This window comes from Ursus americanus, chromosome 13 (genome assembly GCF_024610735.1).
Source record: "Ursus americanus isolate L20-20 chromosome 13, mUrsAme1.1.p, whole genome shotgun sequence".
NCBI classification, from domain to species: Eukaryota; Metazoa; Chordata; class Mammalia; order Carnivora; family Ursidae; genus Ursus; species Ursus americanus.
In genome coordinates, this window is record NC_142139.1 from 38,825,398 (window position 1) to 38,846,258 (window position 20,861).

The 20,861-nt window shown below is 38.7% G+C and overlaps 1 protein-coding gene across 4 annotated transcripts in view; it reads right to left on the reverse strand.

Annotated features, from left to right (window-relative positions):
- Positions 1–20,861, reverse strand: part of LRBA (LPS responsive beige-like anchor protein) — a 791,030-nt gene that overhangs the window by 3,505 nt on the left and 766,664 nt on the right. For all 4 annotated transcript variants that reach the window (XM_087866503.1, XM_045798851.2, XM_045798849.2 and 1 more), the window contains 3 exons: positions 10,847–10,948; positions 7,545–7,741; positions 3,458–3,609 (listed from right to left, as the gene is read on the reverse strand). In XM_087866503.1, coding sequence (XP_087722629.1) covers positions 3,458–3,609; positions 7,545–7,741; positions 10,847–10,948 — 451 coding nt within the window. The remainder of the gene's footprint in view (positions 1–3,457; positions 3,610–7,544; positions 7,742–10,846; positions 10,949–20,861) is intronic.

Consider the following 20,861-nt stretch of genomic DNA (forward strand, 5'->3'; position numbering starts at 1 on the left):
AGCTAACAGAAGGAAGGAAATAATAAGGATTAGAGTGGAGATAAAATAGAGGATAGAAAAGATGGGAGAAAAATCAAGAAAAGCAAGAGCTCGTTCTTTGAAAAGGTTAACAAAATTGACAAACTTTTAGCTAGATTGACTAAAAGAGAGGACCAAACTACTAAGATCATAGAGATGTTACTACCAAATAAAAGAGGATTATAAGAGATTACTAGGAACAATTGTATGCCAACAAATTAGATCAAATGGAATAGATGAAATGGAAAACTTTTTTCTTTTCTTTTTTTTTAAAAGATTTTAGGGGCTCCTGGGTGGCTCAGTCAGTTAAGCAGCTTGCCTTCGGCTCAGGTCATCATCCCAGGATCCTGGGATTGAGCCCCATGTCAGGCTCCCTGCTCAGTGGGGAGTCTGCTTCTTCCTCTCCATCTGCCCCTCCCCCCGCTCATGCTCTCTCTCAAATAAAAGCTTTAAATAGATAGATTTTAAGTAATCGCTACACCCAACATGGGGACTGAACTCACAACCCCGGGATTAAGAGTTGCACACTCCAGTGACTGAGCCAGCCAGGTGCCCCTGAAATGGAAAAATTCTTAAAAACACACACTATACCAAAACTAGAGCATGAAAAAATAGAAAATATGAATAGACTTATAACTACTAAGGAGACTGAATCAATAATCAAAAGCCTCCCAAAAAAGAAAAGCACTGGACTAGATGGCTTCAGTGGTGAATTCTACCAGACATTTAAAGAACAATTAACATCAACTCTTAACTTCTAAAAAAACTAAAGAGAACACTTCCTAACTCATTCAGTGAGGCCAGCATTAACCCAGACACCACAAAGTGTCACTACAAAGAGACACTAAAAGAAATGAAAATTACAGATCAGTATCCCTTATGAATACTGCTACAAAAATCTTCAACAAATATTAGCAAACCTAATTCAGCTGCATATTAAAAGGATTATACACCATGACCAAGATGGGTTATTCTTGGAATGTAAGGATGGTTCAACATACAAAAATCAATGTAATCTACCACATTAGCAGAACTAACAAAAACCTACTGAATCACCTCAACTGATGAACAAGAGGCATTTCCCAAAATTCAACATGGTTTTATGATAGTACTCAAACTAGGAATAGATGGAAAGTACATAAATATGGTAAAGGGAATTTATGAAAAACCCACAGCTAATATCATACTCAAAGCTTTTCTTCTATTATCAGAAACAAGACAAAAATAAACACTTTTACCAGTTCAGTATGGTACTGAGAGTTCTAGCCAGAGCACTTAGGCAAGACAAAAAAAATAACCATCTGAATTGGAAAGTTCGAAGAAGTAAAATTATTTCTATTACAGATGATATGACCTTATATGTAGGAAATCCTAAGGATTCCACAAAAAGACCTGTTAGAATTAATGAATTCAACAAAGTTGCAAAATATAAAATCAACACAAAAATAAGCTGCATTTCTGTACATAGACAATGAAAAAAATCTGAAAAGGAAATTAAGAACAATTTCATTTACAATAGCAAAATGAAAAAATAATAAATTTAACCAAGGAGACAAAAAATATGTATATTACAAACTATAAAATGCTGCTGAAAGAGACTGAAGAAAATATAAATGGAAAGACATCTGTGTTCACAGACTGGAAGATTTAATATTGTTAAAATGACCATACTAGCTAAAACAATCAACAGATTCAACCCAATCCCTATCAGAATTGCTCCCCTGCTTTTTTTTTTTTTGAAAAATAGAAAAACCCATCTTAAAATTCATAATGGATTATCAAGGAACCCCAAATAGCCAAAAACAATCTTTAAAAAAAAAAATCAGATGTCTTGTACTTCATGATTTCAAAACTTCCCACAAAGCTATAGTAATCAAAACAGTTTGGTACTGGCATATGGACCAATAGAATAGAGAACCCAGAAATAAACTCATATATATGGTCAAGTGATTTTTGAGAAGTGTTAAGACCATCTAGTGGGGGAAAGGACACTCTTTTCAACAAATAGTGTTGGAAAAACCGATACCCACATGCAAAAGAATGAAACTGGATCTTTATCTACCCTCCTATACAGACATGAATTCAAAATGGATCAAAAACTAAACATGAGCGTTACAACTCTACAACTCATAGGGAAAACTTCATGACACTGGATTTTGCAGTGATTTCTTGCATATGCTGAAAGTGTTTGCAATGACAGCAAAAAAAAGACTTCATCAAAATTAAAAACTTTTGCACATCAGAGGACACTATTAAGAGTGCAAAATCAACACCACTGGTCATTAGGGAAATGCAGATCAAAACCACAGTAAGAGACCATTTTACACCCACTGGGATGGATATGATTAAAAATAAAAAATAAACCACAACCAGGACATAACAGGTACTGAGGATGAGGAGAAACTGGAGTCCTTGTGCACTGCTGGTGGGAATGTAAAATGGTGCAGCCGCTGTGGGGAACAGTTTGGCAGCTCCTCAAAAAGTTAAACATAGAATTACCGTATGACTCAACCATCCCACTCCTGGCTGTCTATCCCAAATAAGTGAAAACAGGAATCTGAACAGATATTTGTATGTGAATGTTCATGGCAACATTATTCACAATTGCCAAAAGGTGAAAACAACCAAAATGTCAACACATGAATGGCTACACAGAGTGGCATGTACTATTCAGCCTTAAAAAGGAATGAGCTTGATACATGCTACAACAGGACAAATATTTTATGCTTCCACTTCTACGAAGTACCTGGAAGAAGCAAATTCACTGAGACAGACACTGTGTTGAGGTGAGCGGGATGGAGCTCTGGGAGGGAAAATGGAAGTTAGTGTTTAATGGGTACAGAACTTCTCTTTGGGATGATGAAAAACTTATGAAAAGAACTGGAGACGCACAGTGGCGACAGTTGTACTACAGTGTGAATGTACGTAATACCACTGACTTGTACACCAAAAAGGTGGTAAGTTTTATGTATATGTTAGCACAATGAAAAATGAGGAACTAAAATCTGTGACTGTATATTAAGAAGAAATAAGATACCGAAAACTATCTCCCCAAAATTTACCACTTGGAAGGTTTTAGGAAATAAGGCAAATCTCTTCATAGAATTCTCATGGACAGAGACACAGGCATTTTATATTAAACATGTTTACAGCTCTGAAATCTTAAGAGAAAGTACTCAAAGAAATATAAAAAGCTTTATGGCAATATAATGACAGTCTTTGTTACTTAAATCCTGTCAGTTGCTGGAGAATTCAGCCTTTGTCCAAGAGTGGCAATGCCATCAAAAAGAAAATCACACTTTAAAAAAAAACCCCAATAGTTACTGGCTTTTTTGATTGCCCAGGTGATTCCCAAGACCCAGTCTCCCCATCAGCCCATTTAAATAAATTCCCTCCAGTTTTTCCTATCCCCATCAGTAGATCATGATTTCAGTGTTACCTCTGGTCGTAAGACAGCGCCATGGCCCGGATTCCAGCATCGCAGCCTGGATAGGCAAAGAGGTGCTTGAGGTCAGACACCTGCCAGACCATGACCACACCGTTGTCTCCTCCTGTGAGCAGGTACTGCCCATCTCGGCTCAGCTGGATGGCCTAGGAGAGACACAGTAATATTCAGTAGAGCTGTGGCCCTAGGAGAATCCCGGCTCCCACCCCGTGTTTCATTCCTCCACCATGAAGCCACTCAATGCAGGGAGAGAGTGGACGCATGTGTTCCTAAGGAGGTTTTAAAGGAGGTTTTAGGAAATCAGGAGTTACAGAAAACTTTTGCCATTTTTCAAAAATCAAATGGACAAAGTTAGGCAGTGTTTGAGGTTTTGTTTTTTTAATTTTTGCTTTTTTAAAGATGAGGTGGCAAACTCTTCCAGCTCTGTGACTATTTAAATTGCTGTGGTCTGGGACCAGCATTCTAAAATGAGGAGCCTCCTGGCATCTCTCGAGTTGTAGTGTGGATGTGCCAAGCCCATTTTGTACCAAGGCTGGGCAGGCAGTGCTAGCTGACCTCAGATCCCCAATAAAACACTGCTGCCTTTGGGGCGAGGGCCCCACAGGAGAAGACCGAGAGCTTTAGCACCTTCGCTAGGCCTGCTGGATTTTTACAGCAGTTAGGAAGACAGCTTGGCAGATAGAGAACCAGCTTCCAGGGTGATTAAACCCCAGGTGAAGCATTTTCTCCTTGCCCCAGGACTGACTGCTTCCTGCTGGTACGAACAGGAAGTACAGACATGGAATTAGCTCTTCAGTCCTGTAAATGCGGCCAAATGCAGACCACTGCGTGTTTTTATATGACTTTTTACATTTTTAGTGGTTGGAAAAAATTGAAGAATAATATTCCATGACATGTGAAGATTATATGAATTCCAAATTTCAGTGCCTGCAAATACGAGTTATTGGAACATAACCACACCCGTTCATTTATGGCCACTCTCACAAGTGACTACAACAGAATACAGAGCCTGCAAAGCCGCAAATGTTTTTTATCCTTTTACAGAGAAAGTGTAAACACCTGTAATCCTATGTCTACCTGGACAGTGAATATGGGAAGACAGATTGTGCTAGTAAGCCAGAAAGAAAAAAATCTAACTGCTGAAAATATATTTTACTCTGGTCTGCACACAGTTTTAGTATAGTTGCCTTAAGTCTGTAACCTGCCCTTTGACAAAATTTTTAAAAAATCCTAGAAAAGTAAGGACTGTTCCATAACCATTCAATTCACATTTACATAAATGCCAACTTTTACTGGTCTTTGTATTCTCAAGAATACAAAAATACACCTAAGGAAAAAAACCCATGTATGGAAGATAGTTACAGGTAAGAAGTATTCTCTAAATCTTAACCCAATACATTAATAGTAAGATTTTTCAATATAAGTAAAAATCAACATCCTTTCCCCCCATTCAGGTCACAAATGGCGATCGCTAAGGGCTACCAGGGACCTGCAGTATGGGCTGGGGCAAACAATTATTTGCTACACTTACAAAATTCAGCTGATGAAAATCCATTAACCTTATGGTTGTGGTTCACTTGAGTTTTATACCTGAGGCTTTCTGCTGGATAAGTGCTATAGTAAAACATAAATTTAAACTATTAATCTTTAACTCTTTGTTCTAGTAAAGAATTGCTAATCCTAGTTCTGTCTGGACTTAAAGCCTGGATTTTTAGGATTATACATTTATTGGCATCCAAAACATTTTAATAAGCCAGGTGCCTGCCGAAGTGAAAAAGTATTTTGTTGGCCTTTCTCAGGAGGAGCCTGTCAAGTTCCCCGGTGACATTTACTGAGGGCGCCCGGTCTTCCACCCAAACCAGCGCTCACAGAGTTAACTCTAACACCTCTCCTCAGTGTCCGGGCTGGGTTGAGACTAGAGGTTTTAAGAGGGCCCCAGAGACATGTGAGCGTCCCCTGGAATCCGGAGTGCCTTGGACAATGGCACCGCTGCCCTGGTTTCTACGGCCATAGCAGTCTGCCGGGCGTGATCATGTCCTAAAACACAGCTTCCCCAGAAAAAGAAAATAAATGAGTTCCTATGGGTGAAATGGTGGTTATCCTTCGTTTAGGATAAAATAACTTTGCTGCTCTGTACAGGCTGCCCACTTAATTTAAGTTACTCATTAAGACATCTAAACACTGCCCAGCTGATGTGCTATGATACGGTAACCAAACGCCACCGAACAATCTGGCATCTAAACAAAAACAGGTGGGAAGCCTTGATTAGCGCAGAGGTTCCCCAGGCTGCCTGCCTGCAGGGTCTTGGTATTTCAAAGAAACTTAATTTCTGGTCTGAGCTGATGACTAATTTGTTTCCATGGTCTCCTTTCCTTATACAGCTCCGACTGCAGGGTGGAACTGGAGAGTTTTGCTCTGTGATGTCTCTTATTCTTCCTCTCTCCCTCCCTCCCCAGGCAGTGAGCTGTGAAAGTGTCAGTCTCTGGAGCCATGGGCAGGTAGGGCTCATTTGAGGCAAGCTTGTTTTAATCACACAGTTGCCACTAGCAAGTTAGCATGATAAAGTGCAGGAGTGCTGGGAAAAAGGCAATGGATTGTTTAAGCCTAAAATCCAGTGGGAAATATTACAGGGGGAAAAAAAAAACAATGGCTATAGGGCAGAGAGGAAAAGCATGTATGTATGAACAGTCTGCAGAAAGCCTCCTTACTATTGCCTCAAGGAACTTCCCAGAGCCTTCAGTACTAACTGAAATGCCACAGATATTGTTTTAGCCAGCAAGGGATTTCAAATTATTTTACAGATTTATTAGTGTTGCTGACAGTATAATCGTAACTCAAAGTGACAGATTATCAACATTATTATTGTAAAGAAAAGAGGAAAGGAAAATCCTCTGATGTGTACTTGGTTTAAATGAAGTATTATGGGAAGGAAGGGAAAAATAAAAGTAGGAGTACATGCCTTTGTGGTACAGGCAGCCAAAATACAGGGAAGAAAACTCGCAGAGCAAAATGGAGAACACACTGAATTAAGAAGTCAATGCTGCGATACAGAAGCAGCAAGGGCCCTTCATTTCATCAACGTCATCTATATTTAGGGTTGTTTCCTAATACTTCCTGACCCCAGTATTTGTTTACTTGAGAGAAGGGGGGAATCAGATCAGGTCTGGGAAACAGAATTGATGTCCTCTAAGCTGCCCTGGGTCGGTAAGAGCAGCGACCATAACGTCCAGAGCCAGCTTAAAGACAAACTCGGAGGGCAGAGGCCTCCCGCTTCGCACCCCCGACACGTCCGGAGTCCCCTCACCGTACACAGTTCACATGCACCTCCAACCTCATCCCAGAAAATGACAGGAACACCACAGCTTCATTTTATCTTAAGCTGCCCCAGAGGGAGGGTAGTGAGAAAAGGAGGACCTTGAAAAAACAGCCTCTTCAAAGAGCAGTCCTTACTGTTTTCTTTAACCTCTAATACTTTTGGAGTCATGTCCTGAAAATGAAGCAAGACTCCAGAAGGTCCACTAGCATTACCATTCCTTGTTTATCAAAAGGGAAAAAATGTCTGCCTAATTCCCATGATAACTGGAAGCCCAACTCCCTTAACTTGGTAAGTGTTGGTCTTGTTATTCAAGAAGTCAAGTCTGGAATGAGATACTACCCCTGACTAGTCATGAACCCTGTGGCTCCCACCAGCCACCGATTCACGTGTGCAGAGGAGCCAGGTCAGGTGTGGCCTGGTCTACTCCTGCAGCTTTGATACTCAGAAAACAACCATGTGCAGTCAACTTTCTGAGAGGAAAAAAAAAAAAAGCCAAACAAGGCTACTGAAAGCCACCCAGGTTGGCTTCAGGGCGTGCTGTCACGCACAGAGCTCTCTGGCTGAGCGACGCCATCAGCACGGCTGGCACACGCCGTGGTCTGTCAACACGCGAGCCCTGTCCAAGTGCCGCCTGATGATTTTCTTCTGGCGTGGAAAGGTGTCTGTGACCAAAACAGAGGTCTCTCTAGTGAACCCTCTCCCCTCCTCACTTGCCACACTTGGAGGTCAAAATCTAGAAGGGTGAAAAGTCTGTAGTGTACTCACCCTTATGTTATCATCTGTTTCCATAGTGGCCTGGAGTTTCCCGTTCACGCTGAATGTACAGAAGCAGCCATTTTCATAGAATATGACACAATGACCCTCTCTTGACGCCTGAATGAGTTTTGGTTTCAGGCAGGTCTCAGGACCTTCCAAAGTCCTTAACAAGTCTCCATTCATGGAATGTATGAGACATGGTCCTTCTGAGAAAAGAGAAACAAAAGACAAAAATTTTTTTAATGATGACAGATGTGAAATGAATCTTGAGCACAGCTCAAACAGGATCACACAGCTGTAGGAACCCTTTAAAAATTACATATCTTCTATATGTTATTTTACAAAATGTCCTCTGCATGCTGGCCAGATCTCACCTTCTACTTGGGAGAGGAGCAAAGCCAGGTCGTATACACTCAAGTGTACTTCTCAAGAGACAGGGAGCTCCTTTATGAAATTCATTACGCCAAGAGACGATTAAAACAGGACGCATTCAGAAAGGAACAGGACAAATTCCAAATCCTAGAGGTGCTTCTGGGAAGGCTGGGCCACAGTTAAACACAGGCTGCCATCAAGCTCACGATGATGAGCTCTGCCTGCATGTCACAGGGGCCCCAACAGCAGCGGCCACACTGGGCCCACGCGGGGACAGCTCATTAGAGCAGCTTCGGGAGGCCCCAGCCTTCTTCCTCCCACCGCTCGTTACTTCCCAATGAAAGAGCGTCGCTGGCTGTCCACCTACTCCCCCCCCGCGTACTCCCTCTCTCCCAGTAAATTCACGCACAGATCCTCCCACCAGTGAGTACACTTGCCCGCTGCCCCCAAAGTGAGCGGCACCCACACTCCCAACGTCCCCAGGCTGCCCCCCAGGCTGAGCTGCCTGAGGAGGATGGGAGCTGCTGGCGAGCGCACACCTATCGGAGCGCTTTCATTTTTGTTGATGCCTGCTACGTGTACAGTGAAGGGGCAGGTAACCGAAACCACCGTGTGAGGCGTCGGTTCTAAAGCTGCCTGCGTCCGACAAGAGGGGTAACGAGTCTAAGGCCTGCTGAGCTCCAAGCTAAATCACTCAGGCCTACGGGGACTTGTGACCTGACCCCACAAGACTACGAAGAGCGTGCCCTTTTGAAAATCAGGTTCTCTGCTTTTTCTTGACTGCTCAGGGAGTTTCTAAGCTTTTTGTATTCTCAACATAAATACAAACCAGCAGCCTCTGCTTCGCATAGTCCCAGCATGCATGAGTATCCAGGATCACTCTTTAAATGACACCAGTCCCTCACTACAGTTCAAACTTCAGGTTTCACAGTCATTGCGTGAAGTTCACATTTTGTGACTAGCGCTTCAGTCCACAAATGACTATGTAAGTAACGGATGTGCAACAGGAGTGACCAACCACATCATTTCCTTCAGAGTCTGTCAGTGAGTGGTCGCTGACGGTCCGTTCCTTGGTCCGTGCACACAGAGCTAACTCATCTCCAGTGAGAAACCACGTGACATTTTACAAAAATGGATCATCAAAAGGGACTACTGGCCAAAAGGAAATTAAAAGTGATAAAGCTGAAAGTGAACTTTGTGAGTGAATATAAATGGGGTCACAGTAGAAAGAACTGATTCTGGAAATGTTGATGTTGCTGAGAGACTACAGATATGCAGCCAGAGGAAATCCGTGAAGGTGACATAGATTAGTGACACAGATTAGAAAAGGGGTTGTAACAAAAATGATGACATCACAGAAGAAGTGATGCCAGCAAGATCCTTTGCTTTAAAGGAACCCAAGGGGAGGTTTCATGATGCTGAATGCACATAAGAGAGAATGTTGGAAGCTGACCAAAACTTTGAAGGGGGATGACAATTGGTCAAAGCACAGAAAAGATTCTCGCTCTTTATCTTAAGTTCTACAAAGAGAAGGAGGCAAGCACTGTTCTACTCTTGATAAGTTTCTCATGAGGAAAACACTTTAATTTTCAATGTTTCTAATGTTTTAGTGTATTATGTAAATGTGAGTTTAACTGGGTTTTTTGTGCCCATGTATGTGCGTGTGTGTATAAAACTATATAAACGAATTTTTAGTGTTTTGACAAAAAATTTTAAAAGCCATGAAACAACCCCAAATGTCCCCCACTGACTGTTAAAATCCGTCTACATGGTGTTCAGCTTGTATGGTCATATTTATGGTCCTGCACTACCACCCAAAGCAAGGATGACCTTTACTATGATAGGATTATTTTACATGTCTAATTTTGTGTGTGTGTGGTTTTTTTTAACATTTTATTTTTAAGTAAGCTCTATACCCAATGTGGGGCTCAAACTCACAACCCTGAGATCGAGAGTTGCACGCTCTATCGACTGAGCCAGCCGGGCGCCCCTGTGTCTAATTTGAATCCCACATAGTCCAAGAACTTACATTTGCTCAGGATATATGAAATTCTTAGGTATAAGAAAGAAAAAAAAATCTAGTAGGTATAGAATTCTTCTTACCATTATTTCATTGCCTTGACCAGCTAAATTTTTAAATACAATCCTTTGAATATTTAATAAGTCTTGTTAGTGAGACGAAGTATTATAGTTCGAGACACACATAAGGTGAGTCAAATACTTCTTGCATCCCCACCAGATAACCTTCAAAGACATAGGATTACAGTACTTTTTTGTGTGTTCAGACCTCAGCTCAGAACAGAGAGACAGAGAGATGGAGAAACTACTGCGATGGAATAAGCAATGAATTAGAAACAGCTATGTTCCAGGTTAGATCCTCATTTGTTGCGTGTGCTCTTTGAAAGCTTGCTTCATATCTTTGGCCTAAACATATGATGATGTGGCAAGGGCAGACCTCCAGGCGAATCAGCTTAAGGATCTCCCCACTCCATTCTCAATGCCATCCTGGCTCCTGCCTCGTTCTGAGATTTGGAAGTTAAACCAGATCATGTCGAGTTCCCTCCAGGTGTGAGATGAAACCCAGCCCAGACTCCGGAAGAATAAACAGAGAGACGAAGATGTTCCTTGTGCCTGCTTCCCTCTTCAGAGCAATGCTGTGAAACACAATTTTCTGCAATGAGGTAAATGTTCTGTATTTATGCTGCTCCGTAAGTAGCCGCCACGGTCATGTGTGAGCAGTGAACACCTGAAAACTGGCTGATCTCACCAAGGAACTGCATTGTAAGCTCTATGTAGTTAACTTACACATTTTAGTTAATTTAAATAATCCTGTGTGGCTAACAGCTACTATAACGGACAGCATAGCTTAGAGAAAAAAGTACTAAATCCATCCTTGCAAACACAAAATTCATACATTTATGAAGGTACCACAGATTTACCTTTGGAACCACTTAACACCAGGCCGAGCTCAGCACAGACAGCAGCACAAGTGATCTCATAGTCATGGCCTGTCAAAATGGCTCGAGGAGTGGTGGTCTCACCTTTAGGAAGAAACAGATAAAAACAAATCAATTCAAGTTCATGCAGGGGATTACCGCTCTCCACTCCCTCTACTTAAACAACCAAAACCTTGTTCCTAATTCCTATAATGCCTAAATCTTTAATTCACAGTTTGGAAATCTGTCCAAAAATCCTGTTTTAGCACTAGATCCAAACTATATGCTAGAGTATGTAGACCAGCTGCCAAATTTCTAATCCTTACATGATTATCAAGCAACAGTGGTTGAAAACACAGAGTAAAATAAGACAAGAATCTGCATTGTAGAATGACTCAGATACTTCCCAAATATTTTAATATAAGCCGCTCGAATAGACGATTTATAGATGGATGATTATAAAAGTAGTGACTCTGGCTTGATTCACATTTCAAAGAAACGCAGCCCCCCCTTTTCCATGGGCCCCTGAGATCCCTGTTGTAGTGAAGACAGTCTGAACTAGGACATGATAATCTGAAAGTAGCCCCTCTCTTAATGTTTATTTACTAATGTTATGTATTTTCCTGATGTAGAAACCTCGCAGAGGGTATTTCTCTGTGGTTCAAAGAACAAAGGGAAAATAAAGCAAACTCTTACATGTAGTTCCAATAGTGACTGAAAACTAGAGGAAGAAGGTGAGGAAAGGCTAACAGAGAATGAGTATCCAGATAATGGAAGATGTTTCCAGACATTTTCAAAATAGAAGAAGTCATCCTGTATCTTAGTCCCAAAATAAAAAGCAAAGAAACCTGGTTGTGGTTAGTAAGGAACCCACACCACAGACGCCCAGCTCAGATAAAGAGGACAGTCATGGGCTTCCTTTGTGGCTTGACTCATGCCAAGTGGCAAGGATAAGCCAAATTCCTTATTTAGCCTGAAAAATACTATTTTCAGGCCACATCAGCCCTCCAATTTTATAGTCTCTAAGGACAAAGACACAGAAAGCCTTTATAAATGGGACTAGAGAGCAGTGTTCTGTTAGCATGCTTAGATCTCCTCAATTTGGACTGGTTTCACAGGAAGATTGATAAGTGATACTGTATAATCCCAAAGGGGTAAATGTGCCCAGAGAAAGGTCTCTAGCACCAGCTGCGGAAGTCTCTAGAAAAGAACTTGTTATCCTCTCAGGTAGGTCAGGGAAAATCCTGCAGAAGCCTGCTGTCCTTGGAAAGGCGGATTCTGGCTGTCACACAATTAAAAGAGCCTCCAGCGCAGTGGTTTTGGTGATGGGTCACAGTGGACTCTGACAGTTCATGCAAGACGTATGCACAGGCCTGTGCTTTCTGGGAGGGAGGGGAAGAAGGAAAATAGCTTTTACCGAATGCACAGAGATCCATGAGCAAACACAGGGGAGGGCCTCTTGATGGAGACAGGGGCCTGGTTTCTGTGCTTCCTGCCCCACGTCAGCTGGGGCCTACAGGTATTTTGTGTCCAGCCATTACAAAGAATCACTACCATGCATTTACTATGGAACACAACGCAGAGCTGCGTCCCCACAGAGTGCCTCCTGGCCTCTGGTGACTATAAGCTATTCCGCAGTGAGAGTAAGCAGAGGGGCAGCATATCAAACCACACGGGCTGTGCCACGTGCGGCCAGACACTGGGACTGGCCTCCATGCTTAGTGACGGAGGGAGATGTCAGATGACATATTAAGAGGAAAGAGGGTGCTTGTGCTCTCTCCCTCTCTCTCATCCTCTCTCTGATAAGTAGATAAGTAAATAAATAAAATATTCTTAAAAGGCAATGCGGTAAGTGGAACAAGGGGCTTGGTTTCTTTTGATTCAAAGTTTATAAGCTTTGAGGGAAACCCACCTTAATTACAAAGTTCACTTGACATTTTGCAAACCAGAAAGAATTTGTTATAAGAGCAACTATGTTTTTTTCCTTAAAAAGTACACAAATTTGGGAATTTTTTAAAGAAAAGCAGCAAATAATGTAAGCCAATCTGAACTACTTAACTTTCTGTTAGAGATCAGCTTTGCCACAAAAAGTAGAAATAAGTATGTTTTAAAAAGTTACCTAGAGTTAGCCCCCAGTTTCCCCCTTTCCCAAGATGCTCTACATTCTACAAAATATTATACATTATTTTTAAAATTAATGTTTAATTATACATATTGGCAACCTTTTTAAATCAACAATTAAAATCATTAAGCTCTAAGGAATACATTTTCAATGTGATTGTTCCTTTTTTGTTTTCATAAGTTGCCATTTTATTGAGGTGGGCAGATTTGTGTTTTAACTTGGGTTGTCTTGGAATTCCTTAGTGGGAAATGAAAGTTTGAAGGAAAACTGGTGGCAACTGAAAGCAATCTAAAGTGTAAGCCAAAGTAAACAAAGGACAGATGGAATGGACCCAGAAAATGTTGTCACTTAGGCATGTCAGTGCTAACTTTTTTTTTTTTTTTTCTAGATCTAAGAATTTTTTCTCGGGGACATAGTGAGGAAGTAAGAAAACTGCTAATTATATTTCTTTAACGTAAGAGTTGAAATACTGAGAATTTTCTAGGACCATAAAGTTAGAGTTTAGGAAGCCTCAAGATTAAGCCCATTAAGTGGGTTAAGATAAAAGCATTCTTTTTTGTAAACTCATAATTAAGATTTTTTGTAAGTATGCTTTACTTACGAAATACAAGTTTCCAATGATCCACACTATAGCAATTATTTCTCCCTCCACACGTCAGAAGACATACACATACTGCATGATTTCAAAACTGAAAAAGATTTTTCTTTTCCTAGAGCCTGATCTCTAAATAAGGAATTGTTCAGTGCTAGGACTTTGGCTTCAAAGTTTGGCAAAATGTTCTCTAACCCAGGAAGCAGGTTAGACAGTTCAGGAAATATAGAAGGAAAAAAAAAAAAAAAGGAAAGGAAAAGAAAAACAACAAATTAAAAACATAAGGGTAAACTTACGACCACTGGGTTGTTCTCAGGTAACTGGTTTCACAAACACTCGCTGGATTTCCAGTAAGAAGACTGTGCTATTTAACATTCCCTTCCCTTTAGGAAATGCACATTAATAGTCCCTAAAAATCCATGTATAAGAATATAAGGAAGGATATCAAATCCTCTTAAAAAAAGATGTTTCCAGTCTTGTTTAAAGACTGAACTGTGTGTGTATTCCCTTTATTATCTGCAATGCAGATTGAGAATTCTTTACATTTTCTCATCAAAAAAATCTGTTCACAGTAAATACTTGTTGGATTTTTGTAAGTTCCAATAAACCAAGCGTTTTAAATATTAAAATTTCACTACAGCAAATATAATTATATGATATGGGACTTAAATCCAACAGATCCAAACTGTTTAAATTCGATAGATATTTGGGGGACCACTTGGAATAAAATTACTAAGGGTAGAAGGGCAAATCAGAGGCAGAACACAGGCTTTATATGTGGCTCACAGAATCTATTTATTTCTCTGCAATTATGCTGTTATACATCATCCTGGATCACAGAGTCCAGCAATAACCGCCTACAGAAAGGAAAGGAAAAACTGCTCCATATCTGTGTCTATTTGTTTGGAAAGTCCAGAAACGAAATCTAGGAACCATGTAACTCATTGCCATGGTAGCACTCACATCCCAACCTCATGCCAGCCCTGAGAGTTAATACTTAGGGGGGGGGGGGGAAGCAGCTCACATAAAACAATACTGGCCATACATTACTTTTTCAAAGACCCCAAAGCTATCACCATTTTTTAACTGAAGTCTCTAAACCAAATAAAGAGCAGGAAAAAAAAAAAGCCTCTTGAAAAATATCAGATTAATTCCTTGATAAAAATTTGCAGTAGTTAATGGATACAAGAAGTCTTTACTTTTGCTTTCTGAGATAGCTGGATCTACCAAAAGCCAGATCATAAAGCAGAACAGATTCCTCTAAGAACCTTTTAAAGTCTTACTGCTTGAAAAATCGTCATGGCTTTCAATAAAGCTGAGAGAAAAATTTATCTTGCTGCTAGTTTAAGGGGCTACACTTCAAACTCTTCTTAAAGAAAAATAAAAAGAGAAAGAGGATAGACTTCTTGGACTGCTTTGAAAAGCTTGAGCAATTACTTCAAAGGAAAGGGTGTCTTTGTCCAGAGAGCAGGTTTATGACTAGTGATGCGAATCCTAACCAAAGGCTGAAAAGGATACTCAGTGCATCTTTATGGATGGCCTTAAAGGAAGATGAACAAGTCAAAGGAGATTAAAGACAGCCCAAATCCTGCAGAGAATACCAGGAGACACCAGTTTTTACAGATGTGCTTTTCTCAGTACATAATACTGGAAATATCAGTACAAATTTACAGACACTATTCTAACAACCCAACTTGAATTTAAGCAGCACGAGATCTCCATAATACCCATTTAGCATTTATATTGGACCTATGTTTTAAAATATTAGGTGACATGTTTTACACCATTAGGCAGAATAACAAATGTTTTTATTAAATGTGTTTCTTTGGTGCCCTCAAAACTAAGTATATTTCTCCAGCAAATGGACCCTGAACCACTTACAATTATACCTCAAAGAAGAGAAGAGGAAATAGTAATTTCTCTAGCACCCTGTTCATAAATATTCAATGAGAAAAATATTTCAAAAGATATATCTCCATTAAGGCAAGGGGGATTAATGATCCAGGTAAAAATAGACCAGACATGCATTTCTGGCAAACTTTTGACTTACATTTAAAAAAATAAATAAAGTTCTTGGTATTTTTGGCATCATCTCCTCAGTCTTATGAAAATTAAATTACTTCAAAATGTACTATGAAGTTCTCATTAGCAGTTTAAATATGTTATTAGCAGAGAGAATCCCCTTCATTCATTTCTCATTTTTAAAATACCATTTATTATGAAACGAAGTTTGGTTCAACATCCCCCCATTCCTACTTTTGTAGAAATGAAATTAGTTCTTTCAATTAATACTTAATTTAGATGACTCCTGGGCCAAAAGTTAACATTTCCCAATTGCTTTCTCATTCATTCACTTACTCCTTTGTTCACTTAATAGCATTTACTTGATATATATTATGTGTAATGCACTGTGGAAACCAAGAGGGGAATAAAATATAGTCTTGTATTGGCAAATGACTTGATTCTAAATGGTCACTGGATAAGGTTTTGTTACCTTACTATAAACCTGCAAATTATAAATACCTAGAATTGGAAAGGTCAAAAAGCTGTACTGAAGTTCAAACTATTTATTACAAATGAATTTTTATACAAAATGAATATTTCACAGCAATTAATAAAGTCCTTAAATAAAAACAACTGATATAATTTTCCACATTATTAAAATGTAATACCATCTGACCTCTTAGGGAGGTAAAACAAAATATGAAACCCAGTTTTGTTTAAAAAAAATCATTTCAATAGAGTATTCATTCTGAAAGAAAACACAAGTTTAAGAACCTAAATATATGTTATTAAGTATAGATTTTTTATAATCTAAGTATTATACAATATATGCCAGTCATTTCCTAGAGATGGATACTTCTATTTTGCACATGGCTTTGTTCCATTTTAATTACATTTCGATTACTACAGCACAGAGAAAAAAACTTCACGTGAAAACTACACTAAGCTTTCTCATGTGGCTCACCATAATGGCAAACCGAGAAAGGAAATGGCTTTCTGAAGCGGAAATGAGGTTAGCTACTAAATGTTTCTTAAACATTTCCCATTAACCTCCTAATGTCCCAATGGGAATTATAACATTACATTTTAATTATGCAAAGGGAAATTATTTGAAAGTTGTTCTATTCCTTCTATCTCCACCAACCCTTCTCCTCCTCTCCATTCATTGTGGTCTCTTTGGTGAAAAACATGATAATTTGGTTAAACATATAGCCTATGAAGATAAGCCAAAGCTGCACTTAGGGTGGGACAACCATAAGAGCAAATTTTGGTAACTTCCTCTTGTAAATAATATTAGAATTATTAATGCAAGACAAGATCCTGTTGGTACAAAAATCCACTGTAAATGGTTTATAATCTTTCTCCTGTCTCCATCTCTGTGTGCATTTCTTTCTGTCTTCTAAGCAACGTTAGAAAAATGTGTTTGTGTGAGTATGTGCCTACAATTATATACTTAAAGTATAACCCTAAATTGTGTAATAATATTAAAAAATACAAAATCCTGGGTGCCTGGGTGGCTCAGTTGGTTAAATGTATGACTTGATTTTGGCTCAGTCATGACCTCAGAGTCATGAGACTGTCATGGGACTGCCCCCCCCCCATGTCAGGCTCTGTGCTGGGGGTGAACCTGCTTAAGATTCTCTTTCCCCCTCTCTCTGCCTCTCCCCCGCTTGAGCACTCTAAAAAACAAAACAACACAATATCCTGGGGGTGCCTGGGTGGCTCAGTGGGTTAAGCATTTGCCTGGGACAACTGAACCCCAGGACGGGCTCCCTGCTTAGCAGGGAGTCTGCTTCTCCCTCCCCCTTTGTCCCTCCCCTCTGCTCATGCTCTCTCTCTCTCTTTCAAAATAAATAAAATCTTAAAAATAAATAAATAAAAATAAATAAATAAAAACTCAAAATCCTAACATGATGTACACTGTCCTAAGAATTCAGTTTAGCAAAATTATCTCTGTATTTTCTTTTGAATACAAAGCATGCTTTAGTGACAGGATTGCATCAAATTTTCTATAACTGATGGCCCAATTAAATTAAAAATGCAGTGCAGTTTAGTGATCAAGAATGGCACCTCTGGCCTAGAGTGCTAGCTATGTGACCTCCCTTGGGCATGTTCACAGTTTCAGTAAGATCTAGGAGCTTCAAGGCCCAGGGCAGCAAGTAAAGACATATTTACAATCTCTCTGTGCCTCATCTGTAAAACAAGGGTCCTAATAGTAGTTACTACACAGGTAAAGTGCTTTCAATGGTGCCCAGCATGTAGTGAGCACCCAGCAGGTACCACCTAGGAGTAAAATAGTACTACTTATAGTAGAATGATTTTCACTCTCTGTTGTAGACACTCCTTTCAGCAAAAGTAGGGATCATAACTGATCCTATGTTGCATAAATGAAAATTAGAGATGGTTCTGATTATTTTTTGTTTCTTGTCATTCTTTTGTTTCTTAATTTCTAAAAATCATACTTTGATATCTCCCATTCTTTCTTTTATTAGACTTTCCAACCTTCCCTAACACTCCATATAAATTCTGATAAAACTACTAATATCTAGAAGCCTACACCAGGAAGTGAAGGTATATTAATATAATTAGGTATTCCTCCGCAATATATCTTTATTTTCTCGGATTATCGAAGTAATACACATTCATTATAAGACATTCAGATAATTTAGTAAATTATGAAGAAGGAAATGAAAAAACTGCATCTAAATTCCACTTCTTATAAATAACCATTGCTAAATAACATAATAAAAAACGCTCTGCTGGCTGTCATTCTGGACTTTTTTCTATGCATAAATATACACAGAATATGGAGTATACACATGGACACAGATACCTAAAAGATATAATATACATGTAGTTTGGTGATCTTTTACACTTAACGATACAGGCAGCATATCTTTCCATGTCGATACCACAAACTCATAATACATTAATGGTCATGCAGTATTTCATTAGATGAACATATCAAATTCTACTTAACAAATGTGTTTCTTTTTCCTTCTTGAGAGTTTTCATTTGTTGAAGCCCCAGAGAGGGGCTTGATATTCACTCTAATTCATTGATAACTCCTATAACTGTATATCTAGTGTCTAGTAATATAAACACAAAATTCTGCCTCCAAAAAAGAATATAGATAAAAATATTTCACATCTTTGACTATTAGAAACATTCTGAATTTGACACCAAAAGCAAAGGCAACAAAAGCAAAAAATAAACAAGCAGAACTACTTCAAACTAAAATGCTTCTGCAGAGCAAAAGAAACCATCAACAAAATGAAAAGGCAACGTATGGAGTGGGAGAAAATGCTTGCAAATCATATATCTGATAATATCCAAAATATATCAAGAACTCATACAACTCAATAGCAAACAAAGAAACAAACATAAAACAATCTGATTTTAAAAGATGGGCAGAGGAATGAATGAATGAATGAATGAATGAATGAATGGCAGAGGATGTGAATAGGTTTTTCCAAAGAAGACATCCAGATGGCCAACAGGTACATAAAGGTGCTCAACATCACTCATCATCAGGGAAATGCAAATCAAAACCACAATGAGTTATCACAACTGTTAGAATAGCTGTTATCAAAAAGACAATAAATAGGGGTGTCTGGCAAGCTCAGTCAGGAGAGCACATGACTCTTGATCTCAGGGTTGGGAGTTTAAGACCCATGTTGGGTATAGAGAATACTTAAAAATAAATCTTTAAAAAAAAAGCCACTTTTACTTAAGACTATCCTTAAAAAAACAACAACAACAGATAATAAATAACAAGTGTTGGAGAGGATGTGGAGAAGAGGGAACCCTCAGGCGCTGCTGGTAGGAATGTAGACTGCTGTAGCAACTATGGAAAGCAATATGGAGGTCCTCAAAAAATTAAAAATAGAACTATCATATGATACAGCAATTCTACTTCTGGGTATCTACCTGAAAGACATGAAAACACTACCTTGAAAAGATATCTATACCCTCATGTTCACTGCAGCATTATGTATAATAGCCAAGACATAGAAACAAACAACCTGTATCCACCAAGGGATGAATGGATACAGAAAATGTGATATATATATATATATATATATATATATATATATATATATATATATATATATATATATATATATATATATATATCAGTGTATTATTATTCACTCATAAAAAAAAGAGGAGATCCTGCCATTTGTGACAACAGGATGGACCTTGAGGGCATTATGCTAAGTGAAATAAGCCAGACTGAGAAAGAAAAATACTTCACAGTATCACTTTTATATGGAATTTAAAAAACCCCAAAACCAAACAAACAAAAAAACTGAACTTAGAGATACAAAGAACAGACTGGTAGTTGGTGGGGAGGGGAGATGGGAAAGGTGGTCAAAAGGTACAAACTTTTAATTATAAAATAAGTCCTGGTAATGTACAGTATGACTATAGTTAATAATACTACACTGTATATTTGAAAGTTGCTAAGAGAGTAGATTCTCATCACAGGGAAAAAATTTATAACTGTGTGGTAATGGATGTTACCTAAATAAATTGTGTGATCATTTTGCAATATATACATATATCAAGTTATTATGTCATACACCTGAAACTAATACGTTATATGTCAGTTTTATTGCAATTAAAGAAACATCCTGATCCCATTCACCCCAAGGAAATAAAGCAATCTCTCAGTTGTAGAAAATTACAAGCTACAAGAATAAAAGCTAAAAAGTTTAGCAGTCATGAAGCCTTAGCCATGGGAGGCAAAAAGAATTCTAAGGATTTTTTCCTACCTAAAAATACTTCAAATCTAGAATCTGAAGTCTGACCAAGCCTATTTGTGAGCAAAATTACTTTAAAGACTAGAGCAATTATTGCTTTGTAAAAGAAATCATTAGAAGCATTTAAGTATTTAATTTCATATAAAAATGAGTCTCTTTAATAGATTCTCAGGAATACCTTAAGTACAGTATGAGGTACTTATACACATATACGTATACATATACTTATACACATATACTTATACATATACTTATAACTGTCAGACAATTTCTCTAAGGAAATAAACTTTTTGGAAGGTGATAAAGTCAGTCTAATATGCTGTCCCAAGAGGTCTTGATTAAATGTGCCCTTATAGTGGTTCTCTAATAATGTTACACACACACACACACACACACACACACACACACACACACCCAATATTCAAAAAGCAGAAGAACCCCCCTTTTAGGGATGCAAGAAGTAGCTTGCGATTTTGCAATTTCAGGGGATATTCAGTTTCAATTAAATGAAAGAAGATACATTCAAAATTTTCT